Source organism: Bos mutus, chromosome X (assembly GCF_027580195.1).
Source record: "Bos mutus isolate GX-2022 chromosome X, NWIPB_WYAK_1.1, whole genome shotgun sequence".
In the NCBI taxonomy this organism is placed as follows: Eukaryota; Metazoa; Chordata; class Mammalia; order Artiodactyla; family Bovidae; genus Bos; species Bos mutus.
This window is the reverse complement of record NC_091646.1, coordinates 29,043,892-29,071,524: the sequence shown is the minus strand read 5'-3', so window position 1 is coordinate 29,071,524 and position 27,633 is coordinate 29,043,892. Positions and strand designations below refer to the sequence as shown.

At 50.3% G+C, this 27,633-nt stretch overlaps 1 protein-coding gene across 2 annotated transcripts in view; it reads left to right on the top strand.

The window, feature by feature from the left end:
• The first annotated feature begins 10,660 nt into the window (after window positions 1-10,660).
• Window positions 10,661-27,633, top strand: part of LONRF3 (LON peptidase N-terminal domain and ring finger 3) — a 39,448-nt gene continuing 22,475 nt past the window's right edge. The window contains exons 1-6 of one of the 2 annotated variants that reach the window (XM_070366188.1): window positions 10,661-11,796; window positions 14,482-14,600; window positions 18,106-18,228; window positions 22,334-22,489; window positions 24,628-24,892; window positions 25,642-25,732. In XM_070366188.1, coding sequence (XP_070222289.1) covers window positions 10,980-11,796; window positions 14,482-14,600; window positions 18,106-18,228; window positions 22,334-22,489; window positions 24,628-24,892; window positions 25,642-25,732 — 1,571 coding nt within the window. In that variant the 5' untranslated portion in view covers window positions 10,661-10,979. The remainder of the gene's footprint in view (window positions 11,797-14,481; window positions 14,601-18,105; window positions 18,229-22,333; window positions 22,490-24,627; window positions 24,893-25,641; window positions 25,733-27,633) is intronic. The other variant, XM_070366189.1, reaches the window with a different exon arrangement.

Genomic DNA, 27,633 nt, shown 5'->3' with positions numbered 1-27,633 from the left:
TTGTCCACTTGAAGTTACAGGACAAATGTTCCAGACCCTAGCTATTCAGCCATTCTCTAAGCATCTACTGAGCACTTACTATTTACTGGGAGTTGTGCTGGGGGCTGGAGATTGACAGATGTCCAGGATTTGTGACTTGCCCTAATTCATGGTCTAGAGGGGAAGACACTTGGACTTCAATGACAGATTTCCTTAAAGGAAGGTGCTAGCTTTCCCCACCCCACTCCCTGTTGGTCAACAGAAGTGGCCACATCCTTTCCCTTTGCAGATCCATCATCAGGGTTGGGAGAGGAGAAACGAGGAAAGGACCAGGGTCACAACAGCTGGAAGAGGTCTCTGCTTCCTGGCGGGCATGGCAGGGCACACTCCCTGATCAATCCTGAGCTCTGCTTTACAGCTCGGCCCCAAACTCAACCCTCCAGGAAGCCTTCTCTTCTGTATCTGCTCCCCCTGCGACCCCCACAGGCTCTCCTGATTGCACTGAGATGTATGGACACTGTTTGGCTCCCCTGGAAAAGCACAGGCCCTTTAGGGGGACGGTCCAGACATTCTTCAAGTTTGCGACACCCCCCACGGGGTCTGCACAGGTAGGTGTCTGTTGACTGAATCATGGGGCTTTTGAATCCGTCTCACTGTCAATGGTGCTTCTCTTCTACCTGCCCAGGCCTGGCTGTCTCCAGAGGGTCTTCCCGCCCTCTTCCCATCTCGCTTTGGCTCCTCTGCAAGGCCTCCTGGGAGGTTTCCACACCTGTGGCCAGGTGTGATGCTCGTGCTGCTGTGGTGGTGGGTACAACGAGGGCCTGCGCCCCCAGGTGAGGCCCAACCCACCACGGCCACAGGGAGTGACTTGTGCTGTCACTGGCCTCCTAGACCACGTGTCACGGCCAGACCGGGCTGTGGGTGCTCACCGAAGAGAAGCACACACACAGGGGTGCCATCTCCTTAGGAGAGACGAAAGCCCTGAGGTAAAGAGCACAGGGTGCTGAGTCCCAGCCCCTCCTCTGTTCACGGAAGCCTCGGGAGGGCAGGGAACCAGCAGGCCTGCGGGAGTCTCTGGACTCGACCTGGCCTGCACATCTCAAGGGGGTCACTGCCCAGGCCTGTGGCCTGGAGCCTACCCCCACCCCTGGGAGTGGGGTGGAGTGTCAGGGCTCCATCCTTCCTGCTGAGCAGAAGTTCGGCCCTGCGGGGCCCTGCTCCTGGCTGAGTTGTCACTGCCAATGGCCCCTTTTCACTCACAGCCTCCCCTAGCTTGTGGGGTTTGAAGCAAGAATAATTGTGTCATCTCACTGTCTAGGTGGAGAGGGTCCCGCCATTCATAGACACTGCTCCTCCCCCGTCCCCTCCATGCCTCAGGATAGGCATATTGCCTGGTGGGCTTTTTCCATAAACTGTACATTCACCTCTTCATTTTCCCTCTTCCTGCTGGCTTTATAACAAAGAATTGCACTTCCCCCAACCAAAAAAAAAAGTCTTAGCCAGTACAAGTGTCTGAGAGAGAACCAAACATTCCCATACATCTTGGTCGGCAGTTTAAGTCTGATAACACCGTGCTCAGCAACTACAGAACAGGGACATATGCCCTGCTGAGCAAACAGTTGGGTTTCAAGGCAAATCCCTAATATCTATGAGCATCTTATGGAGTCAGAAACCCACTTGACCCAACATTCATGACAGAGTGGTTTTTCACAATTTAAAGGAATATTTGTTTAAAGAGATTCCAAAGTTATTGAATCTGAGTGACTATGCATTTGCTTGTTCTCTTCCCCTGGGTTTTCAGATAGGTGTTTGTAGAAAGAAAGTGACTCATTCTATCCCATAGCTAATTTGTGGCTAAGCCTAGGACTTGGGCTCACTCTTTCTGAGTCCAGGACTCTTCATCTGAGCCTCCCTGGAATTTGGTCAGGGTTTGCTTCCAGGTTGAGGTTTAAACACTAAGTGGAATGGAAGGAAAAGAAAATGTCTTGAAGCTCAGAGGTGTGAAGGCTTAGGACATTGACAACCAATTAAAAACTCAGATAAAATGCCTCTAAGAGGATTATATGCTGCAGAGCAGTCAGTGGGGAAACAGGACTTGAGTTCCTGCAAGGGGATTTATACATAAAGATCTAGGGATTCGTCTAACAGCATATTTGGGAGGAGTGAACAGGAGATGTCAGGGTGGAAAGTCAGAGTCCTGATAAGATACTTTCTGGCTCTGGGACCTGGTACAAATTATTTCACCTTCTTCAGCCTCTGCTGCTCATCTCAAATGAAGGAATGATGCTAATACCAGAGTTATTCCCAGTCAATTGAGGTCATCCCATCAGTCCCTACATCTGCTCCATGTTATCCTAAATGTCTTTTGAACCCCCCACTTCTCTCTGTCCTTGTGGTTCCTTCTTTAGTTCATCTTTCTACCTGGTCTGCCCCAGGCTGCATCCTTTACATTCTGCTCTACACACTGCAGCCAAAGAGATCTATCTTTCTAAAACTCAAAGCCAGTTACATGGTGAATCTGCTTAAAACCCTTCAATAGCTTCTTATTACTCTCAGGATAAGACCCAAATCCTGGCCCTGGTCTACAAGGCCCTTCATTTTTTGGCACCTGTCTATCTCTCCAGGCTTATCTCACACTGCTCCTCTCTCTTAAGTTCCAGGCTCAAGCCACAATAAACTAGTAGCTGTTCCCCAATGAGGCAGCCTCTCTCACCTCCAGCCTTTGCATAGCTTTTACTTCTAGCTAGAACACTCAGCCCGCTCCAGCACCCTGTCCTCCCCCTAACCCTGTAGTCCTGTGGAATCCAATATCCATTCCACCCACCTGGGAAGTCCTCTCCCAGTCTGACCTGCTCCTTCTCTGTGCTCCCCAGCATCCCATGCTTCTGACTCCTTGGCACTCCTGGCCCTGATTGAAATGACCTTTTGCCTTGTTTTCTCCGACTCAGCTCTGCAGGATTGTGACTTATCATCATTATGTTTCCAGCAAAGACAAGTTGAATGAACAATGTATGTTGAAATGATTCATAAACTACAACTTGCTACACCAGTGTTAATAAGTATTATGTAATATTACAGTGTTCAGGTTGGTTAATATTGTTGGCCTACTCACCCATTTTATAATAACTAATATCAGATTTCAGTTACATCATCCTGGTCCCTTATTATGCCCAATACTAATAAAGGTTACCATTTATTGAGCAGCTAATCTAGGCTAGATTCTGTGGTGAGATTTTAGATGTGATTGCATTTATTCCTGATTATATTAGGTTGGCCAGAAAGTTCATTCAGGTTTTTACAGAAAAACTCAAATGAACTTTCTGGCTAATCCAATAGCAAGCTAGGTGCTATTATAAACATTATTCCCATATTTCAGATGAAAAAAGTAAGGCAAGCTCAAAGAGGTTAATTAGCTTTCCCAATATCAAATAACCAGATTTTGAATCCAGAAACTTTGAGTTCATGATCCAAACCCTGGTTCTAATCATCGCTCAGTTCTGCCAGAGTTTCAGATAAGGACACTATCAACAGAGTGAGAAGCAGCCCATGGAATGGGAGAAAATATTTACAAATCACATATTTGAGAGGGGATTAATATCCAGAATACACAGAAAACACTTAAAACTCAATAACAAACAACCCAGTTTTTTTCATTCTTTTTTTAAATTGAGATATAGTTGATATACATTATATGTTACAGATGTACAATACAGTGATTCACAATTTTTACTAATTATTCTTCATTTATAGTTATTATAAAATATTGGCTATATTCCCTATGTTGTATTATATATGTCCTTGTAGCTTATTTTATACCTAATAGTTTGTGCCCCTTAATCCCCTACTCCTATGTTGCCCTTCCTCCTTTCCCTTTCCTCACTGGTATCCACTAGTTTATATCTGTGAATCTGCTTTTTTTGGTTATATTCACTAGTTGGTATTTTTTAGATTCCACATATAAGTGAGATCATACAGTACTCATTTTTCTCTGTCTGACTTATTTCACTTATCACAATACCCTCTAATTCCATCCACCTTGTTGCAAATGGCAAAATTTCATTCAGCCACATACAATCTTATTTTAAAATAGGAAAACACTTAATAGACAAGTCTTCTAAGAAGATATACAAATGGCCAATAAGCACATGGAAAGATGCTCAAATCACTAATCACTGCTGCTGCTGCTGCTGCTAAGTCACTTCAGTTGTGTCTGACTCTGTGCGACCCCTTAGACAGCTGCCCACCAGGCTTCCCCATCCCTGTGATTCTCCAGGCAAGAATACTGGAGTGGGTTGCTGTTTCCTTCTCTAATGCGTGAAAGTGAAAAGTGAAAGTGAAGTCGCTCAGTCGAGTCCGACTCTTAGCGACCCCATGGACTGCAGCCTACCAGGCTCCTCCACGGTGGGATTTTCCAGGCAAGAGTACTGGAGTGGGGTGCCATTGCCTTCTCCCACTAATCACTAGGTAAACACAAATCAAAATTGCAATGCTATGCTACCTCACACCCCCTAGGGTGGCTATTATAAAAAAGAAAACAACAGAAAATAACAAATGTTGGCAAGGTATGGAGCAATTGGAACCCTTATGCATTGCTGGTAGGAGCCACTGTGGAAAATAGTATAGTGGATCCTCAAAAACATTAAAAATAGAATTACTGTACATCCAGCAATTCCACTTCTAGGTATATATATCCAAAGGAAGTAAAAGCAGGGTCTGGAAGAGATATTTGATACTTGTGTTCATAGCAGTATTATTTACAACAGTCAAAATGTGGAAATAATCCAAGTGTCCACTGATGGATAAATGAATATACATACAACAGATTATTTTTTGGCCTTTAAAAGGAAGAAAATTTTGACACATGCTACAACATGAATAAACAATGTGGTCATTATACTAAGTGAAATAAGCCAATCCCAAAAGGACAAATACCACAGGATTCCACTTATTTGAGATACTGAGAGTTGTCAAATTCACAGAGACAGAAAGTCAAATGGTGGTTTCCAGGGCTGGAGGGAGTGGGGAATGGGGTGGTTATTTAATGAGGACAGAGTTCTGGCTTTGCAAAATGAAAAAAATGTTCTGGAGATGGGTGGTGGCAATGGTTGCATAAGGATATGAATGAACTTAATACTGAACTGTATGCCTAAAAATAACTAAAATGGTCAATTTTGCATTTTGTATATTTTACCACAATTTGTAAAAGAAGATCCAAGCCTTAATTTTAACCATTTCCCAGTCCTGCCCAAGGCTTCTGATATTTTCCTTCTGATGAATGCTTGCTGCTTTCCCTCCAGATAACCTCCCTTTTCTTTCTTTTTCCTCCTGACACTAGACTGCTCTCTACCAAGATCTCCAGAGCCTCACATCGGTCAGTGCCCCCAAAGAGGCAGAGTCCAGCTTCAGGCCTCTAGCCTTCTCTCTTTTGGGGAAGAAAATACCTCTACTCTGAAGGCAGCCAGCACATATTTTACTCACAACAGTCAGCAGATGGCTGTGGATCCCAGGAATCACATCAGGACAAAGCTCGCTGTGCATTTTCCATCACTGGTAGCTATCCCAACAGTGACGTGGGGCATCGTTATTAATAGGTGAAGGACAAAGAGAGAGGGGAAGTGGCTTGGGTTGAGTCACACAGCAAAGTTAGAACTCCCAACTCCCAGCAACTGGCCTCATCCTGGGCTCTATCCCGCACACCTGGCAGCTCCAGAGACTTTCTCCTTTTCGTACTCTGGGCCATGAACTCTCTGGTTAACCAAGAGGGTCCAACTTGTCTTGCAGAGAAATGAAGCAAAATCTTCCTTGGGACGGTATATTGTGGTCTTCCTGTTTCTATTGATTGGCAGGAAACTGAGTGCCCCCTACTTACTGAATGACCTTGAACACATCATTGCAAGTCCCTGGACCCTCAGGTTTCCCTTCAGTAAAGTGTAGAAAAGAGTTATTGGTGCCTACCCCAGAGAAGCTGTGGATGAGCTAGGGAGAGGATCGGTGTACCCTTATCCAATTTATTCTGCATTATCCTTTACACGGGTGAACTTCCCGGCTGAGCATAATCACATGGGTGGGCTTTAAAAATACAAATTCCTGGGCCTTGACCAACCTGGCTTACTTGGATTTCTTCTCTGTTCTCCTGGCCAAGTGGCCCCCAGTATGAAGGGAACCCCCTCGAGTTGAGCAGTGGGGTGGTCTTTAACCTTTCTGTTTAAATCCTCTCGACTCAGCTTAAAGGAACCTTTGCTAGGACATGGGAGACATTGCGTTCTGTTTCAAGCTCCCCCTTGGACTCCCTGTTCTCCCAATTTTGGCACTTCTCACATACTGCTTGTTATTTTTACTTAACTGTTTCAAATCTTTGCCTCTTATTTCCTCAGTTAGCTATCAGAGGATAAAAACAGTGTCCTGCCCTTCTCTTCTTGACCCCCCAAAATGCCAGCTCCATTAGCACCTAGTACCTCTTCAATAAATATTTGTTGAATGGCAGATCTTGTAATTCGGAAATCTGAAATCATTTCTTATTTATTTGGGAGGGGTTCTGTGTCCTTTGGAAGCTTTCTGGTCACATGGAAAGAACTTTAAACAAAGAGGCAAGAGCCCTAGCTTCCAATCTTGGCACTGTCACAAACTCCCATTGTGACCTGCAACAAGTCGCCTGCCTTCTCTAGCCCTCGGTCCCTCACTTGAGAAACCAGGACTGATATATAAGTTTCTTTCAGCTCTGGATTTTTTTCACTACTGTGGTTAGCCAGGGGCAGCCTTTGTCGTGTCAACGTCTTTAATGTCCACCATGCCTTACTTTTTTTTTTTTTTCCTGTAAGAACTATGTCATTGATGGATCACTCCCAGTTTATAAAATGAGAAACTCAACTAAAGAACAAGTAAATGCTTTGGCCAAGCTTCCACCCCTAATGTGTGTGTGTGGGGAGGGGATGCGGGGCAGGGGTTGCTCATTCCTCACTGCAGCTCCCTGGCTAGGGCTGGATTCTTCCCTTCCAGAGCTGTTACCAGTCTTTCCCAAGTGTAGGACTGCCCACCCTCTTTGTGAACAATCCAGGGCAAAGGTGTGACATAGACCAGCTGGGTTTCCTCTTGTCCCTCTGCTCACTGCTATCTAGGGCCAGAATGTCCACTGCAATGTTCAGTACAATCTGTTTCCGTGTTGTTCCCTGAGGAGGAGATGAAGGACATGAGGCCAGTCCTTGCCCCCTAGCCAGCCTGGGGAAAGCTGTGCTACCATATGTAAGGGAAGACCTGGGAGCCAAGTGCCTGGTTCAGAGAAGATGCTCAACAAATTTGTTAAAAGAGGTGAAAACTGTCAACGTTTTAACTTTTTAATTTTAAGGAAGGGAAAGCCTTTCTTCAATGAAATCATCCCCGAAGCTCACTAGGTGAAACTGGTGAATGCCCAGTTGCCCCAGTTGAGGGGAGCTGGAGTCAAGCCCTGCCTGCTCTCTCCTCTGGGCCCCAGAGAGGATCCTCAGAGCTCAGGTGGGAAACTTGCTGTGAGTAAGCTGAAAAGAAGGGACAGATCAATTCGTGGGCTTTTTCCTGGTTAACCTTAGCTAGGAGGGGATCCTGGCCAAAAAAAATAAAATAAAATTGGAAGTTTGAAGGATCCAGCCCTCTAAAGAGAATATTCGCATCTGAAAAAGAGTCATCCATTTCTCCTCTCCTTAGCGTCATCAAGTTCTAGGAACTTCAGTTATTAAGGGCAGAGGAAAAGAAGTTTTGAGTAGATTTGTTTAAGTTGGTTCACCAATGAATATCAATGGAATTGTTTAAACAAAGAAGGAAAGAGAAGCATTGTGGTAATGTTTTCCAGTGTTTAATAGAAACCCATTTGGTGTCATCCTGCAGGCAGTCTTGATTTGAAAATACAATGTAAAACTCTCATGGAGTCTGGTGAGTGGATGGTTCTGCCTTTTGCACCATTGCTCCCTGTAGTTTGAACAATCCTAACTTCATGGTTAGCCATGGGCACCCACAGCTGCCCAGAGGGGCTACCTAATGAGAGCATCTCTATTCCAAGTCTGCAGGCCTGCCTGACTTGGCCTTCTCCTTGTCTCTCCACCCATGACAGGTAAGGGAGGGAAGCCAACTCAGGGGATGCTGACTTGTCAAGGTCCAGGGAACAAAGCACACCCCAAATCTGCATCCGGAAGACAATTTTGGATAACCAATATCTAGTTTTAAAACTTGTCAAAGAGATATGATTCTTGAATTAAGAGGTTTCCATTATTATCCATCTCATGGCCCTTTCATATGAATCTTTTTACCTGCCCCACAGACTATCCCACCTCACAGGTGCCAAAAGAGGCAGGCAGATAATTAATACTGGGAATCCTGCTACAGACTGTGTCCTCCACCTGAATTCATATGTTGAAACATAATCCCCCATGTGATGGTATTTAGAGATGCAGCCTTTGAGAGGTGATTAGGTCATGAGGCTGGAGCCCTCATGAATGTGATGCGTGCACTTAGGAAAGACCTCACAGAGATCCTTGCCCTTTCCACCATGTGAAGTTAGCACAAAGAACTGGCTTGAGTCAGGACAATGATTCTTACCAGACGGTGGATCTGCCAGCACTTTGATCTTGGACTTCCCAGCCTCCATAAATGAATTTCTCTATAAGAAATACTTCTTTTATTTGTAAACCACCCAGTCTATGACATTGTGTAATAGCAGCCTGAACAGACTAAGATGGACCCCATTGAATAACAGGGGAAACTGAAAGATAAAAGGAGCTCCCCTTAGACAGCAAGTCAAGAGGAGCCCCAGATTCTCCACAATTGCCTGGCACAGACTTCTCCTCTGCCTCCTGGCCAGTCCCCTGACTTCCCTAGCTTCAAAATCTGGCTCAAGCCTGACCTTGAAAAAGAAGACAGCCATCTAATCACCTGCCCTTCCACCAGTACTGCTGACTTCACCCCCTTGTCCAAGCCACCACCTCCTATAGCATCTGGACTAGTCTTTTGTACTTAATTAGTTGAGTTGGGTATCATGACATCTAGTCTTAGGATAGAAGGCACTCAAGGTTCAAGGGGAACTTGGTCATTAGGACCAAGAGCTTGTCAAGGTAAGACCTTGTGGGAGGACTGGCTCAAAGTCTCACATCAAGTTATGACAAAACCAGGGCTGCTAGCCAAGTTTTCCTATGTGTGCCTTCTTGGCTATATCCTGAGTTCCTCGGTTTCTTTTCTTGGTCCCCTCCTGCTATGTGCCCGTGTCCCTTCTCCCCTTTGACCCTCTCCCCCTGAACTGTCTCAGAGGGAGACTCTAAGGATTGCTACACAGTACCTGTTCTCTGGGACCTTGGGGTTGACTCAAGGGGGATTAAAGAGTGGAAACAGACATAGCCTGGATGGATCCTGTGGTTCTTAGCTCCGCAACATAACCTGTCATTCTTGACATTGGTTCAGAAGCCAAAACGTTGCCTCTCAGAGTCTTAGATCACTTACCCAAGGTCATTCAGCTCAGAAACGGCCATAGCAGAAGCCCATTGTATGTCCTCAGGCCTATGGGACAGCACTCTTCCCCAGACACCGCTCCAGGCAATATCCAGGGCACGATGACTCCCGAGGCCCACTGAGCCAGAAGCGAGCCCAGACCCCCACCTCCCTGCTCGGTGTAGCGGGACCCCAGGGGAAGTGCGTTATTCCTTTAAGTCTCTGAGCCTGTCTGCTTATTTGTGCTTTTGGCTCCCTTCCGAAGTGTGGGGGCGGGAGGGAGACACAGTGTGGGCGGTTCACTCTGGCCTTCTGCAAGTAAGCGGGGCACCCTCGACACAGTAAGCCAAGCACTTAGGCTGTGCGCAGCCCCCTGTCCCCCCACCCCACCCCACTGTGACGTGCCAGTGTCAGAACTCTCCGTTCTGGAGCAACGGACCTGGAGGCAGCTGAGCCGGCCGCTGGAGCGCGCCGGGACTCGCAGACTTTCTCCTGAGCCGCGCTCTGGGTTCCTGTCTTCCCCTCGCGGTTCTCCCACGCCCCCAGAATACCCACTGACCCAGCAGGCCTTGTGCTCGCGGCCGCGCCCATCCAGCCGGTGGCCCCCAGGGCCTGGGCGCCGGCCGCCCGCCCAGGCGCAGGTTCCATCGCTGGAGGGGAGAGAGGTGAAGAAGCAGGGCGCGCGGGGGGCCTCCTCCCGGTCCGGGCCGGCTAGCGCATCTTCTCCGCTTGTTCTTTCCGCTCCGCGAGCGCAGCCAAAGTGCTGAGCCCGCCGGGCCCGCTGCTCGGAGTCACTCGCAGCACAGGAGACCAAGCGCCCTCGGATAACCACACTTACTACCTTTGGGGGATTCCCTGGGGAAGGTGGCCGGGGACCCCGCATGAGAGGAGCTGGGGCAGGGACCCAGGTGAAGGGCTGCCCCGAACACTCCCAAGGTGCTTCCGTTCGCAGACAGCCGCTGTCGCCCCTGGGAGCGCAAACCTCCTAAGAACCTAAAGACCTGGAGGACTGTGCTTCTCGAGCGGGGAGGGGGCAGTTAGTGAGCGGCTGGCGGAGACCTGTTTGCTGACGGCTTTGGAGGTGGGATGGAGTAGGGTTTGGAGACGGAGAAGCCCAAGAGTAGACACTGGTGCTTTTTGTTGTTGTTGTTTCTTCTTCTTCTTCACTTTTCCAAAAAGCAACCACATCGCGAGGGGAGAAATAAGACAGAGTGTAAACACAAACAACCGCAAAAAGAAGCCAAGAAAAGCGAAGCCAAAAGAAGCAAGCGCAACACTGTTACAAAACTGTCTGGTTTTGTAACAATCGCCCCGCCGCCGGCCAATGAGCGGCGAGGCGGCGCATCACGTGGTGCCGTTTTATATAACACTTTGCTGAGACAAGACAGTTATTAGGCGGCGCGGGGCGGCCGGCATGGAGCTCGCGGAGGCGCGGCAGGGACCGGCGCGCGGCAGAGCGGCGGCGGTGGCAGCCCCGATTCCCTCCAGCCGCCGCTCCCAGCTCCGCGTTCCCGGCTCCTAGACGCCTCTTCTCCACGCGTGTCCCTCTCCCTATGGATTCATTTCAGGCTGGACAGATGCTGAGCTTGCCCGCCGAGCTCGGCAGCAACAACTTAGAGCTGGAGGAACCGGCAGCATCAGCGGCCCGCGGAGACACGGGCCCCCACCCGGAGGCGGCTGCAGAAGGCCCCGCACCTCTACCGACTCGGCCGCCAGAGCAGGAGCAGCCTCCGAGGGCCTCGACGCCGGAGTGCAAAGTCCTGCTCACGCAGGCCGACGCCCTGGCGTCTGGGGGGCGCCTCCGAGAAGCCCTCGAGGTGTACCGACAGCTCTCCGAGCGGCAGCAGTTGGTGGCCGAGCAGCTGGAGCAGCTGGTGCGCTGCCTGGCCGAGAACGTCCCGCAAGCCGAGGAGCCGGCGCCGGAGCTCCCAGACGGGAGCCGCGCTGGGAGCTGCGCGCTGGCGGCGGAAGAAGCAAGGGCGGTGACAGCCGCCGAGGCCACCGAGGTGTGGGATGGCTTCAAGTGCCGGAAGTGCCATGGATTTCTCTCAGACCCCGTGTCCTTGTCCTGCGGCCACACCTTTTGTAAACTGTGCCTGGAACGCGGGCGGGCAGCCGATCGGCGCTGTGCGCTCTGCGGCGTCAAACTCTCCGCGTTGATGGTGACCACCGGGCGGGCGCGCGGGACCCGGCGGGCTGGGCAGCAGGCGCCGCCGCCGCTGCGGGTCAACGTGGTGCTCAGTGGCCTCCTTGGCAAGTTGTTCCCGGGCCCAGCTCGGGCGTCGCAACTCCGGCACGAGGGCAACCGGCTGTACCGCGAGCGCCAGGTGGAGGCGGCCCTGCTGAAGTACAACGAGGCAGTTAGGCTGGGTGAGCCCACCGTACCGCCGGGGCCGGGGCGGGCCGGGGCTGGATCCGGGAGGGGAGCTGAGGGTGACTCCGGCGGAGGAGGGCGCGCAGACCGTGGGATGGACCGCGACTGGAGTGGGGGCGGGGAACTCTGGAGTTCCCTCTCCGACTTTTTCTCTGTGTCTGCCCCTTTTCTGGGTCTCTGTATGTCTCCCTGCTCTTCGTCTTATGTCTCCTGTGAGCTCGTGTGTTCCTGCGTGTCTCAGTCCCTGCTTCTCTTTGTGTCACTCTGTTTCCTCTGTCTTTTCCTTTCTCTCCGCATCTTTGTCACTCTGGCTCTTGGTTGGTGTCACCGTCTCTGTTTCTCGGGCTCGCCTTCTCCTTCTCCCTCTGCGTGCCCCAGCCCCTCTTACACCTGCCCGCACCTTGCAAATCGGGAGGTGAACTTCGCACCCTTCCCACTGGCGCGCCGGGGCCCCTGCGCTCCAGACTGCCGGGGATGTTCTGTCGGCGCCTGTGTCTGCCGCTCCCTCCCGGTCCGGGGCCGCCCTGCCGGCCGGGAGTTGTCCCTTCCGGGGCCGCGGTGGGGTGGGTCCGGCATGGAATTAGGTCAGGAGAGCACTGGTTGCATAAGGGCCGCGAGCGGCCCGGGCCGGGCGGCCCCTCCTCCGCGCGGGCGGGCGGGATTGTGTAACGGCTGAGGTAACCGAAGTGGGCCACGCTCGCCTCGGAAACCATCCCGGGAGCGTGTGCGGGCGGGGGGGGGGGGCGGCGGGCAGGAGCTCTCGCGCCCCGCTGCCCTGTGACTCATTGTCACCGCTTCCTATCACACGATCCTCGGCTGAAATAGATGCCCTCCCCGTACCCCCTCCCGCGCCGCCTGCCCGCAGCCTGCGCCCTCGCTTCGAACCCTAGCCCTCCAGCCCAGAGGGCGACGGGCCAGGCGACGGCTCAGGGATCCCTGAGGACACTGGACTGACTGCCAAGGGGACCGCCTCTGCCCAGCTTTTCCGTGCCGCCTGAGGATGGGTGGGTGGGCTCTGTGGCCTCAAGGGCAAAGTGGGCAGCCCCACGCCGCTGGCCGCACTAGGGCGCCTGAGTTCCCTTAGGCAACGACTACCCCAACCCCCCACGTCTGGACCCAGGAAGTGGCCGCCCAGCGACGAGCGACGGGTATTGCCCAGCTCGGGCCGGCTGCCAGGAGCTCAGCGGTGGGGCGCGGTGTCTGGCGAGGCGTGCCAGAGGAAAGGCGACAGGGTTGGGCAGACAGGGTTCTGGGATCCGAGGGTGCCCTGAGCCCTGCTTGGACGGTGAAGGAGGGGATGGGCTGCAGTCTCCACGTGTTGAATCTTCACCCGAGCTTGCAACAGGTAATGGGGGAGGGGGAAGAAAGAAGGTGGACTGGGGAACACTGGCACCCCCCAACCCCCGACCCATGTGCCCAAGCAGAGCACCTTGTCAGCTGCCACCAGTGTGGCTTGTGCTGCAGGAAATGAACAGAGGAGGCTGTAAACTCTTAACTGATGTCTTCAGAGCAAGTAATGGGCACCCACGCAAACCTTCTGCACACTCCTGGGGGAAAACAACAACAAAGCCTGTTCCCACAGCAGAAGCTGGAGCCCAGTCTGTAGGGAAGAGCAGGGCAGTATGAAGGAGACAGGTAGAGCCTGCTGAAGCCCAGATCTCAAAGGAAGGTTCCATTCCTGATCGAATCCAGGTCTCCGGCATTGCCGGCAGATTCTTTACCAGCTGAGCCATAAGGAAAGCCCCAGCTGCCCCTTAAGAGCCAGGAAAGCCCTTTCCTTCCCTCTTCCTCCTCTGTCTTGGTTACTGTCATCACTTTTCCCTGGGGGTTCATCCTTGGACCACCAGAGAATCCAGGGGCCTCCCCAGCAAAGAGTATCGTTGTGCTAGAAAGTGGCCAGTCTCTCTTTCTATTATTTTAAGTGCTATACTGTACTTCAGAAAAAAAGGAACCTGTCTCTTATCCCAGATTCAAAGTCTGTCAAGGTAGCAATGACTCTACCAGCTAGCTAGGCTTTGAGCAGATGCCTTCAGCTCTCAAACTTGATTTTCCTTGAAGATTGGGTTGCTTGAACCAGATGATCTCTAAAGGCCTTTCCAGCCCTGGGTCTACCGATTTAGAGTATTGATGAGAGCCAACCTCACTTTATTCCCAGAAGCCTTGTTCCAGCCCATTCATATCTGCCCATCTATAATGAGATGATGGAGCCTTGCAAATGCATTTCTGTTTTCTTAAGAGAAACTTCATATGTGTTGGGGTTTGTAGACAAAGATGTTGATGATAAGACTAACTTGGACTTGTCTTCCTGGTGGCAAGAATGGGGATCACATCCAGCCACCACCTTCTCCCTCTTCCCTGGCCTGTTTCCTTGTGGGCAATACCTCACTCAGAAGCTAGGCTGCCAGTTCCTAGCCACAGCCATGAAGCAGGGCGCCAGAATTTGCTCTGTGTCAGAATTGCTAATCACTACTGACCCCACAGGCCCTCTAAGGAACTGCTTGAGAGAGGGGGGATAATGACTTCTTTACAGTTGGGAAAGCTCAGACCCAGAGTGGCTGGGGGTGTGGTAGGCAGGGCAATACTAGGGCTGGAGATTAAGTTTACTCTTTGGGGTCTTTACTAGAGAAGTCCTAGATAACTTGCCATTTTGCTCAAGGTTTTTTTTCCTCTCATTTTGGCAGCTCCAAATGACCATTTGCTTTACAGCAACCGGTCTCAAATTTATTTCACCTTGGAGTCTCATGAGGACGCATTGCATGATGCCGAAATAGCATGTAAGCTCCGCCCCATGGGGTTTAAGGTGAGTGTGGGATGAGAAGGATGGGAAGGAACTGTAGTGAGGACAGGAAGTGGCAGGGAGGACTGCCACTGGGGGTGGGGGGAAGCGGTGGGTAGGGGCACTAGAGCGCACTCAGAGCAGGGGAAAGGCTCTTCACAGGAGCTGGTGGGGGGAGTCCCTTGACAAAGGGTGACTTAGGGGTCTGCGAGAGAGGTGAGTTCTGTCCCAATTTGATCTTAGACTGATGACTTGCAAAGCAGCCTGGAATTTGTGATTCTTTAGAACTTGAACTTGGGAGCCAGACTGCCCGAGTTTCTGTCCTAGCCCTGCTACTTTTACTAGCTGTGTGGCCTTGGCCAAATTACTTAACCTCCTTGTGCTTCATCTCCTCACCTATAAAATGAAGATATTCAAAGCATCTACTTAACAGGGGGAGACTACCTGTTGTGAGGACTACATGAGCTAATGCAGGCAGATACTTAGAACAATGCCCGGCATATAGCATTGTATGTATTTGCCAACATCAGCATCATCACCATTATTTTCCCATGACACTAGAGAGAGGAGGGGAAGAGAAACATTGCAGTTTGGTTCTGCCATCTTAAGTCCTTAATGTAGTCAGTCAGCCTGCTGCTTTCCCTAAACATGTAGGTCACATGAGGGTGTGGGGTGGGAGTGGGGAGGGGAGAAAGACAGGTTCAGCCTCTCTCAAGATGCCAGGATGCACAATGTCACTTCCTGCATCTGTGTCCGGCCTCCCTCAGGACTAGCCTTCAGCCACATGTCTATAGTTGGTTTAGAAGATTAGATTTGAGCCTGGACTCTATACCTGCAAGCTGAGTGACCATGGGGAAGTCACTTCACTCTCAGAACCCTAGACGTCCTTGTTTGCAAAACATAGATCTTGCTCTCTGCCGTAATCACCTTGCAGGGGGGCAGTGCTGGTTCCAGGTCAGCTTGACCAAGAGTCTGTTCTGTGAACCATAACATTGGGTTTTGGTGTAGTGCTCTCTCTACGCAGCCCCAGGATGATGTCCCAGGATGATGTCCTCTGAAACCCACTTCATCCAAGGCCAAGTCCATAATCCCTTATCTGAATCCCATAGGGCTGGATATGTTCAGAATCCAGAATGTTTCCAATTTCACTAAGACCAGGTATCAGCTCTGGACAGTGCCCCATAGTCAAACACAATAATATTTCTGCAGCATATTACATGAAAATTCACACTAAGTGGGAAGAAGACTGTAACACATATCGTTTTAGATCAAGATTTGCCACCTAATGACTTTTGATGTCAAGCCTATGAAAATGTTGGATTATCAGCCTTTTTTTTGGATTTGGGGAACTTCAGATAAAACACTGGGGAGCTGCATACTGGGGTCATTAATGTCAGAGTGAATCTCATACTCTTTCATAAGAAAGTTTTCATGCGTGATGATAGATTAGTATATCCTCTTTCCCAAGGAACACATTTACGGTTTATTCAAACTCATCAATGTCTTAACCAAAAGGAACTTCACTGGGAGTATTTCAGGCCTTGTAGCAGTGCAGGCCAGTGAGCTACCTGGGGTTAAGAGGACGTCTCTTGTAACTGTTTTTGCTCCCATTCTAAACCATATTGGGGCAGGGACCTCGATAGTGCAGTGGGAAACAGGGCTAAGTAAGCAGTGGACCATTTTGGATGAAATGGGAAAAGTGACTTACCCAGTGAAGGAAGAGTTGGTGAAAATATTAAACAGAAGTTCATTTTCCCTAAGTGCTGGGTTAAGCAGAGAGGCAGTGATGATAGAACTTTATGGACTTGGGAATTGAAGGAAGACTGGAACTGATGCTTCTGATTCAAAGCCACTTCACACCCCAGTTTATGGATTTCCCACCATTTCTTTATGCAACGCTCCTATGAGAGGTGTTCACTTCATTCATCCCTATTCCAGCCACCCAGCCAGGGCTGGAACTCTCCTGCAAGCGTGACAACTGAGCTGGCTGCCCTGAGCAGGTGGAGTATATGGGTTGCTACTTGGTGTGATTGGTCAGATCCCCAAAACTGCCAGTCTCCCAGCACTTAACACCCTCTAGCCACCTTGAAATGTCAGGCAGGCCTTTCTCCAGAGGGCTCTGGCAAGCACTGCTGGGAGCATCCAGCTCCAGAAGGAGGGGGAGGGCACAATTCGAGGAGAGGCCCCCAAGAGGCTTGGAGCAGGGGCCACTGCTCAAGAAGGCAGATTCTGGCTGGCTCCTGTAAGCCAGGCCCAAGCCAGGAGGCACCAGGGCCCACAGAGGCATGTCTGAAGGGGAGGTCCATGTATTAGAGTGCCCAGCAGCCACAACCCGGATTGTTGCCTTCCCTAAGTTAGACTCGGGGTCAGCATGTAGGCAAAGGCCTGGGGAGCAGGCCACTGAGGGGCAGCCTCTAAGCCAAGCTGCCAGGCATGGAGAGAAGACAACCCTCTTCTCACTTCTCTTCTTTCTCCCCCATCTTCCCCAGGATGCTCCTCTCCTACCCTTTAAGGGTTCTCCCCCAGGGCAGTTTGACTTGGACCCTGAGAAACACTAAAATTTCTTATATGATTTCAAGATGTGGTGAGGGAGCAGACATGAGCTGAGTTCACTGGAGCCAAAGCATTTGTGCAGCCCCTGGTTAGCGTTCAGAAGGGCTTGGTGGGGAAGCTCCCAGTGCTAGTTCCAGCTTTGCCACTAGCTGCCTTCAAGGTCTTAGAGAGGTCACATGGCTTGGCTCACTTGGGCCTCCTCTAATAAGTGATCACTGAGTGTGGGTGGTCACTCAGCCAGTAACATGGACTAGGTCTCTGCTTGACAGACTGGTTAACAGGAAGGCCCATCCAGGCAGGTCCTGAAAGCTGGTTAGTGTGACCTCAGATGGGAGTTCTTGCTACATCTGATGCCTCCTCCAATACAATCGTGGGGCAGGGGGTGGGGGGTGGTGGTAGTATGGCACAGTGGTTGTGAATCTGGTCTTCTATATCAGTCATTCCCAGGCTGTCAATCTGATTCCACAATTTTCCAGCCAGGTTACTTCAGGCAAGTCACTTCTCTGGGTCTCAGTTTTATTTTCTTGAAAATGGGCTTCAGAACAATTGCCTACACCAGCAGTCCTCAACCTATTTGGCACCAGGGACTGGTTTCATGGAAGACAAATTTTACACAGATGTTGGGGGGTGTGGGGGGAGATGGTTTGGGAATGGTTCAAGTGCACTACATTTATTATGCTGCCACTGATCTGACAGGAGAAGGAGCTCAGGCAGAAATGGATGAAGCTTTGCTTGCTCGCCTGCCGCTCACCTCCTAATGTGTGGCCCAGTTCCTAACAGGCCACAGACTGGTACCGGTACAGTGGCCTAGGGGTTGGAGAGCCCTGGCTTACACAATAAGGCTGTGGATAACATAGTCCTTTTAAAGCCCTCACATGACAGTGAACACCCAGGAAGTAATTTAGCTGATGTTATGAATGATAGCAATGTCAAGAGGTGGAGAAGAATGGGACTGAATGTTCATGTTTTCTTCCAGGCACACTTCAGAAAAGCGCAAGCCTTAGCCACCCTTGGCAAGGTGGAGGAAGCGCTAAGAGAGTTTCTATATTGTGTATCCCTCGATGGAAGGAACAAAAGAGCAAGAGCTGAAGCCCAAAGGGTGAGTTGAGATGACGTCAGGTCCAGCTGCCCAGTGGGCTTCCAGCCCTCTGTCCTCTCCAGGGCAGGGAGTGAGGGAACTGTGCTCCCTAGGGTTGGGGGTCCAGAGTGGATGGTTTCCTGGGTTAAGGGGACAGGAGCAAGACACAGGTGCCAGTTGATGACCCAGAAACACCATCCTTTTGGCACGTACAATCAGATTGAGCAGTTCCTACATTTCTGTAGGAGCCTGTGAGGAATGTGCTTGATTCTTTGACTCAGGGTCTGGGTGGTCAGTAAGAATACAAACAAACAAAAAAAATAAAACCAAATAAGTTAACGTGGAGATGGAGGCCCACGGAGGAGACTCCAGCTGTTGGCCAGAGATCCCGGGTGTGAGGCAGTTTTAGAACTTTCCTTGGGCTGAGTCACAGCTTCACCAGCCACACAGGGTGGCCAGCTCCTCACAAGGGGTGTTGGGTCCCATCTGCCTTGCCATATGCAGAACTCCAACCTTCAGCTTCTTTGCTAGAAATGAAACACATATGTGATATAAGTTGGGGACCATTACACTATAATCCAATCATCCCAACTCTTGAGTCGCTGGAGGATGTGGTTGTTATTTTTTTTTTTAACTGCATGAGATACTAGGCACATTAGTGAATGCTCAAGCATCCTCAATTCGTAGACTTTGTTGCTTATTGTTCTGCAGTGTGCTCTCTCAGTGTCTGGCTCGTTGGCCTGGCAATGGGATGTTGACAGTCAGTGGGGACTTCTGCTATGCTTGTGCCCCACCCCCTGTTCACCACCGCGCCCTAGGTGCCTCTGTCCCAGGGTGCTTTGGCAGAGCAGTGGATGAAGAAAGGGAGCAAGAGACAGGACTGGTTTCTGAAGGCTCCAGAAAGGAATCTTCAGCAAAATCATTGAACTAGGGGCAGCTGAGCACCGGAGGTTCTGGGAAGTTACTTTGGGCTGGTTAGTAGGAGCTAACCAGCTGTTGGCTGGTGGCAGAGAATTGCTCCAAGCTGTGGACCCTTCCCCAAATCTTAACTGTAGTCCACAGTGTGAGTAATAGTAATAATGACTAGCATTTATTGAGCGTTTCTTGTGCACTGGGCACTGTTCTGTGGACTTTATGGGGAAGCTATAATTAAATCCCCACAACGTCCCTATGAGAGTAGGTACTATCATTTATCCCTACGTTACGGATGAAACAGATGAGGAAGCTGAGGCTTGGTGCCTTTCCTGAGGTCATGAACCTAATGATCGGTGGAAGAGCAACCAAACCCAGCTCCTCCTGCTTCCAGAGTCTGCCTTGTGAGCTGCTCCACTATCCTACTGGCCCGGGAGGCTGAGTCAGGAGTCTCAGCACCCACTGCTGAGACTGGGGAGAGGAGCAGTGGGGTTATCCAGCTCTGGGATGTATGCACAAAGGTGCTTAGAAGAACAGAGTATGCAAAGACCAACAGAGGCAGGTGTGGATCCGGGAGAGAGTGATTTCTTTACTCTCATTTGTCCATTTCCCAGTTGGCCTGAGAGGCTCTTGGTGTCATCATTTGGGTTGATCCTCTTTCCCACCCACTTTATAGACCACCTAGTATCATTTCCCAGGTGGCTGAGTGGTAAAGAATCGGCCTGCCAATGCAGGAGATGCAGGTTCGATCCCTGGGTTGGGAAGATTCCCTGGAGGAGACATGACAACCCACTCCAGTATTCTTGCCTGGGGAATCCTATGGACAGAGGAGCCTAACAGGCTACAGCCCATGGGATCAAGAAGAGTTGGACACGACTGAAACGACTTAGCATGTAAGCATGCATGCAGTGTCATTTCCACAGCTGCCTTAATGGGATTGGGCAAGAACTGTGCTAAGCTCTGGAGACCCAAAGAGGCATAAGCCACAGTCTCAGGCCTCCAGGACCTTACACTCTTGCACCGGTTCTATAATGTGATATAAATGCCAGATAATACAATCGAACATTTGCCTGTGATGAGTGTTCCAGAGTTCTGAAGCTAAGGTGAGAATTTAGAGGCGAATTTCGACGGCGGGAGGTGAGGACATGGCACTTAGTTAGGAACGCTGAGGACCCTCTGTGCTTGTTTGCTGGGTTGTTCCCCTCTCCAGGGATAAAGATGTGACAGAGATGGTCCAGGTTCACTTGCCATGAATTAGCTGCCCTTGTCACTTACAGGCCTGGGTTTCTTTTTAATGTTTGTCTTTACTTCAGATTCTTTTTGGACTTCTTGGCCCACTTGGGCCTTTTCAAGGCTGACGCTGAAGTGAAGTTGACTTCCATTTTCACTGAGAGTTGACCCCAACTTTTGTTTTCCAAAGCCACTGGGAAGGCCTTCAATGAGGTCTTAGGTAGCGGAAGAGGAAGCTCAGTGCTGCTGTTCCTTTGCCTGGTTTCCTTCGAGCTTCCCTCTCTGCCTCTCTTCCCCTCCCACCACACTCTGCCCTCGTATCCTTGTACCTGGGGGTTTCCCTATGGCTTGCTACTTCTCTCTGGGGGAGAATTCCAGGGGGGAGTGCTTCAGAGGTGGTTCCTGGTGGGTCACTCAGAGCCCCCTGAGAGCCCAGTTTGGCTCCAGTAAAGGAGGAGTCTCTGAAAGCTGGCGTTTACAGCCCTGGTCAGTGTGAGAACCTCCCATCTCATTCCTACACCAACTTAGAATTGGAAGGAAACAGAGACATCTGTCATCTGGGGACTTTGGGCCTGAACCCTAGGCATCTCTCTGGGCCCTAGGATGGCTAGTGTCTTAACTCAGTTCCGTCCAGTGTGATGAGTATTTACTGGACATTAGTCGTGTGCCCTCCAGAAACAGAGCATCTGTAGAGAGCAAGACTTACATTTGCGATGCAATTTGAGGCTAACACCAGACTGGGGAGGGTGAGGGACTATCTTCTGGTGCAGTTGAGAACACAGAATGATGGGAGAGATCAGGGAGACTGGAGGAAGAGAAGATGGGAGACCTGGAGCTGAGCCTTGAAGGATGAGCAAGGCTTAGCCACGTGGAAAGTGCTGGCATCAGAAGAAACATCATGAGGAACTGCTGGGGCCCAGTAAGGAAAGAAATCAAACTGGAGAGAGTTTGATCCCAGTTTCGGTCAGATTCCCCTGATCAGTTAATACCCTGTTCCCTAGAGGAAGGCGTAGGGCACCCTTTAGTTGGTCTCAGCAGAAAACATGTGAATATATTTTAGAAGCAAGTGACCTGCCTTCCTGGGTTATGTGTTACATACAAAAATACCTATGTATACAGATAATTGGCACTTTACCACAGGAGAGAACTGAAGCAAGGATGCGGGCGGTTGATGGGGCAGCCTCCACTAGATCATGCGTCTTTGACTCCCAGTCCCTTCTGGATCTTTTATCTGCCCCACCCCCATCCCCAGCTTATCCAGTTGCAAAGGAAGCCAACCATAGACTAGACCAGCCTGCCGCCCCCCACCTCCACCCCAATCATTGAAGTGACTTGACATTCTCTGGAAAGTGAAGGCTAGAAAGTAGGAAGAGAGGCTGGGAGAAGAGGGAAGAAGACTTGGCTCTGCTTTTACAAACACATCACTGCTGAAGGGATTCAAGATCCAGGGCTGATGGTCGGGGAGGAGAGGCAGGACAGGCAGACAGGGAGGGAAGAAATACAGAGGAACCTTGGCGACATTTGTTGCCTTCTACCCAGGGGGGCATCTCGGACACGACTCCAGGTCCCCCAGCTGATGTTGGGCTCCTGCCTTCTCCTCGGCCTCTTTCCTCCTAGACAGGTTTTGAAATCCCCCTGCAGATCTTTCTGTGGAAGGGTAGCAGCGGAGTGGTGTAACTGGCTAGGGAGACAAAGGCAGATCTGTAGTGCCTTTTCAAAATTCAGATTCCTGGCCACACTTCAGACCCAGGGGAGCCAGGCATGGGAACTTGGAACCTGGAAGTCTCATAAACTTCCCAGGTGATTCTGATGAGCCGAAGGAGGATCCCTGCCCCACTGTGTTGGGGTCTTTGGTCCAAGGCTTCCTCCCTGGGGTTTTGCCCCACAAGCTGTACCCTTTGTCCCTTCCCGCCCTCCCACCCCTGCCCTTCACCCAAGCACCTGTAGAAACTTAAGTAGTGAAGTCTTCTGTTTTATGTCCCAGCTTCTCCTTAGTTTCTTTACACCATCATTCCCGGGGGCCTCTCAGGAACATTCTCCCGATATACTGAAGCTGTTGGCACCTCACCTTAGATTAAAGGAACACGTAGAGTCATTGGCTACTGAAGGCACCATCCATAATCTACCAAAGTTGTCACAGGTAAAACTCCACTCACCCAGCTCGCTCCTGACGCTTCGTTTGGCTGTTTTGTGGGCAAACATGGAGAGTAAGCCCTCACCCTCCTACTTTGTTTGGTTCCCGAGAAAGAAGAAATAGAGTTGCTAGTGGCTGTCTTCTTTGCTGAAAGGCTATTTAAAGATAAAACTGGATTTCAGGCAGGGGCCCAGGTTGATGATTTATTATGTTCAATTTTCAATTCTTTATCAGGTCCAGTTGAGAGAGGTGACAGAACTAGAAAGGCCCACTTCCCCAGGAGCCATTCGGTTGGGGTGAGCTTAGGGGCAGAGCCTGGGAAGAGGGCCTGACAGCCCCTCCTGTCCTACTTTTTGTTTGTTCAAGCTGCTGGTCTTTGAGTACCAGCTGAGTTCCTTGTGCAAAGACATCTCCATTTGATCCCCAAGTGGAGGTCATTTCATATTCCTGCACTGTGTCTTACACGTAAGTAGACTTCCAGCACATATGTGGAGCCGGGGAGAGGGAAGCAACTTAGAAAGTGTTAACTTTCTGGGATTTGAGTCTTTGAAAACCATGGTCTCCAGGCCCCAACTTTCCAGCAGAGGGCAAGTGGGCAGAAGCTGGGGCTCAGAAGCACAGATATGTAGACAGAGGCAGGCTCTGAAGATCTAGGCAGCTCAAAGCATCCGCCTGCCTGCTGTCCATGCCCTGTGTTCCTCCCGTGTGAGCCCTAGGCTCTCCATGGCTTCTTGGTTCTCTGACAGGTGAAAATCTTATATTTCCCTGACCTCTTTCCCTGCTCTGGAGAATGAACAAAATGCAGTGCCTGACTCAAAAAGGCTGGGTGGTGGGGGCGGGGGGGGGGTGATGGGCAGAACTTAGAGTATATCCTGAAATCAAAGCAGTGCTACATGCTAAGTCACTCAGTCGTGTCCAACTCTTTGCGACCCCATGGACTGTAGCCAGCCAGTCTCCTCTGTCCATGGGATCCCTCCTGGGGATCTTCCCCACCCAGGGATCAAAGCTGCATCTCTTATGTCTCCTGCATTGGCAGGCGGGTTCTTTACCACTAGCACCACCTACATTTCAATACTTCTTTGAGATCATTATTACCGAATTGAGAACCATAATACTGAACCCAAGTGCCTGGAGTGACTTCTAATTGCAGCCCAATTAGAAATGAAGAAAAAAAGCACCCCTGGCTTTCTTGTATGACGAAGCTGAGGACTAGGGACTGGGTTTCTACCCAAACTTTGCCTTGCAAAGCACTGTTCTGTGTAGACTCTGACAAGGGCTCATGGAAAGCTGAGGATGCGGCAGTGCCATAGTGCTGATAAAACCCTGAACTCCCCAGGTTAGAGACTCAGAAAAGTCTTTTCCTCCTCACCTCATCATTTTCTCCCAGCTGTGCACTCCCCATTTTTCATCTATCTACCAGGGTTTTTTTTTTTTTTTTTTTTTGGAGTTGGAGGGAACACAACAATCTGAACATTTTGACCCATACACTTTGAATGTAGAGAGAGGGGTTCTCCACATAAAACTGCATAAACACTTTGTCATTGGATTTTTTTTTTCTCCTGGACAAAAATTCTTGAAAAGGCTAGAGATGTTATTGATCATTTTGCCAGATGATCTTGTCTCTTTTTCAGACTTTTTGCCCAAAATCTAGTGAAAGGATTCATTTGTTCCTAGTTCCTTTGACCAGTATAACATAGCTCTGGAGTGTGAGGGCATTTGGTAGGCCTGTGAACACACCTGCACCAGAACCTTCCCGAAAGTTCTTTGGAAGCTGGATGTGGGACTGGAGGATGGCTGGGAATGGCAGTGAGGGTGAGAGGAAGGGCCGAGTGGCAGGATCTACCCTCACTGCACTGCATGCCTTGGTGTCCCTCAGGTGGTGACTGGGACTGACTGGAGAGGAGTGGAGACCGGCACTGCACTTGGCATCCTGCCTTCACTGCTGCCCAAGGACTGTCTCCCTGCATGCCTTACTCTGCCCCATCTGGGCCTTCTGTGCCCTATGACTGCTGCCCAGTTAAGCTACCTGTCCTCTACATGGTCAGGACTGGGCAGTGTTTTCTCCTCGTCCCTTCTGGAGACAATTATCAGAGGACAATGTTGGGCCCCAGTAGATTCTGATGTTTGGCTCTTTCTTCCTCCAGGAAACGCCCGAGCGCCCACATTGTTCCAGTCAGGAGGGGGCAGCAGCCAGGGGCCAGGGGGGCAGCCTGATGAACCCAGTCACAGTGACAGGGGATGGGCCGCAGGACCACACGGAAGACTCGGTTGGAGCAGAGGAGGAGAAGGGGGTCGCTGCCTCTTCCCAAGCTGCCTCCATTAAGACTGGCAAATGCCAGGAGAAGAAAAGGAAGCACTGCCAAATTGAACCCCAAGACCCAGAGAGGCCTAATAAAGCGTCTAAGCCAGGTGCAGACTCTACCCAGGGAGTTGGGGGCTTGGAAGGGAGCCCGGGCTCAGCAGTGTGTGGAGGCTTCTACCCTCCACACGATGGCTCCTCTGCTCTGCCACTTCTAGGGTGGCTGTGGGGTTTCTGTGAGAGCAAGCAGTTCCTAGCATCCTGCCGGTACCCCATATGAATTATAAGGGAAAGCCAGGGCTTATGGGCAAGCATAGTGTCAAGTAATGACATCTCACGCCCTTGATGGTGTCACTTCCTTCCAGGGCAGCCTCTCTGCACCCCCTTCCCCATTCTGGGGAAGTCAGACCCGGGCAGTTCCATCACGCCTCATCCTGCTCGTTCCCAGTCATGTCCCAGTAGGTAGGCATCTGAGAAGCAGCAGCTGCAGCTTGGTATCTTTCCAAGAGTGGCTGCCAGTGCCAAGATTCAGTGTCAGCTATGAAGGCCTGGCTCAGTCCGTGGAGTCGTTGCAGCTGTTTGTCAAGAGTGAGGTGCCTGTTCCATTTAAATGAAGCCCCCCCAGGGCTCCCAGACAATCCCTGACCTACACATTTCTTTCTTTGGGGCTGCTGGAAGCCTCCACATGCCTGTATCAGGGTACCCCATTCTCAGTGGCTCACTTGGCCACTAAATCAATTCTCAGGGAGGTGATGAGAGTGGCTGACTGAAAAAAAATATTTGGGTTCTTTGGCCTTAGAAGTGCTGTCTTGTGACACCAAGGTTGGTTCCCCTCTGACTTCTGCTCTCTACATCACAGATCCTTCCACTGACCCCAGGGCCAGGCCTGCGCTCAGTGTCCCGCTGGCATCTTTTGACGCCTCTGACCTTGAATGCTCCCTCTGTATGAGGTATGTGAGGTGCCCTGTCGCTTACTGCCTGAGAGGTCTTCCCCTCTGGTGTCTGCACCTCTCTGCTAGTGACCTATGGCTTGGTTGGTTAGCACAGAAAAGCATGCTTCTAACAAAATGGAAGTCACGTTGACTGTCACACGGGTGAGCTTGTGTCCCTTGTTTACGGATCACATGCCCCGCACTCCTGCCTTGGAAATACCTAGAGAGCACGAAGGAAACTGTCTACTCAGAAGTCAAACGGACAGTCCACAGGCTGGATGTCTTTTGTTCAGGCCTCATGGGATTTGGGAGGTTGTTGTTAAGGTGAATGTTTAGAGACAGGACACTCACTCCAGTTGGTCATGGCCCCCCTCCCTTGGCCACTGCCTTCCTCACACATTCGCATCACTTTCCTGGCCTCTATTTAAGTTTGGGACCCTGGAACTAATTTCTGCTGGCTACTAGATCAAGATCTCAAAGCATGAGTGCCAGTGTCAGCCTCACAGGCCTATTCTCTGGAAGCCAAGGAGAGGGCTGGACTCATTTTTGGTCTATACCTGCCTGCGCAGTGGTCAGTAGTGGGCATGTACGACTTGGCTAAGAGTCTCTCCTCCACCTACTGCCACACTGTCTCAACTTTCTCAGATCTCTAGAGATACATGCCTCCCCCCACCCCCACCCCGCAACATATACAAATAGGAAACTGCTGCAGTCGTGGTCTGCAAAAACAAATGACTTTCACTTGTTTCATTTCACAACCCTGGCTTTGTGGCTAAGAGGAGGTCTCCAAAAACAGATGGCCTGGGTTTCCACCCAGGCTGTGCCACTTATTGGCTGTTTGACCTGGAGCAAGTGACTTTCTCCACCACTGTTTTCTCATCAGTAAAACAGAGAACAGTGGTACCTGTTCTATGGTGTTGTTATGATTAATTGCAAAAATCTATTTGAGACACTTAGAAGAGTGCCTGACATATAGTCAGTACTCAGTAAATGTTAACTTTTTTTTCTAGACCAGAGGTTCTTTAGCTTTAGGTCCATTGACCCCTGAGGGGGTTCTGTGGATGGATTCTAGTAGATCTAGGAATTCCCTGATGTTATATGTAAAAGTATGTGTGTGTGTGTAAGAGAGAGAGAGAGAGTTTTCCAGGACAAGGTCCACAGCTTTCAGTAGATTCTCAAATGTGCCTTCCCCTTGGCAAAAGAGCTTTAAAAGGAGGCTGAGATATTTGCACAAAAGTTGTTAAGATGACTGAACCAAGACAAGAGATGTCAAGGAAAATCTTTTGGTCCATCACATGGATGGATGCAGCCAACGGAGGCCCCTCAGATGTCTTCTTGCCCTTTACAAGTACATATGCCTTCCATGTCAATCCCAGGCATTTGTCACTGCTCAAAGTGACTTTTCTTGTCCTCTGAATAAAAATGAGTAAGGCAGCTGTTACCTGAACACGTACTTTTCCTTTTTTTCTCTCTCTCTCAAAAAAAAAAAAAAAAAAGAATTGTCAGATTTGCTTGTAAGCTCAGACAGACTTGATAAGGAATGTAGCAGCACTTGAAGCAAGCCCTGCATATATTGTCAGAGCTCTAGGTGGAGTGGGTTATACCAGCTGTATAACCCGGTCCCTTGTGCCCCCTCCCCATCACAACGATGTAGCAGGTGGGTCAAGTCAGAGCCAAGGTGTGAGACAGACAAGCTCTGCTTTCCAAGCTGAGGTGTGGGCCCCCACAGGTAATGCCATTATGGTGTTCAGGCAGTGATGAGAGCCAGGGTCTTTCAGATGTCAGACTTTGATAGACTTGATTCAGCTTATCCTCCTGGACACGCCTCCCGACATCCCGGGGATGCAAAATCAAACATGCAGACTCATCCTGTTTGTGTTTTCCCTGAGGGCTAAGAATTCTGAGGTTGAAGTTCTTTT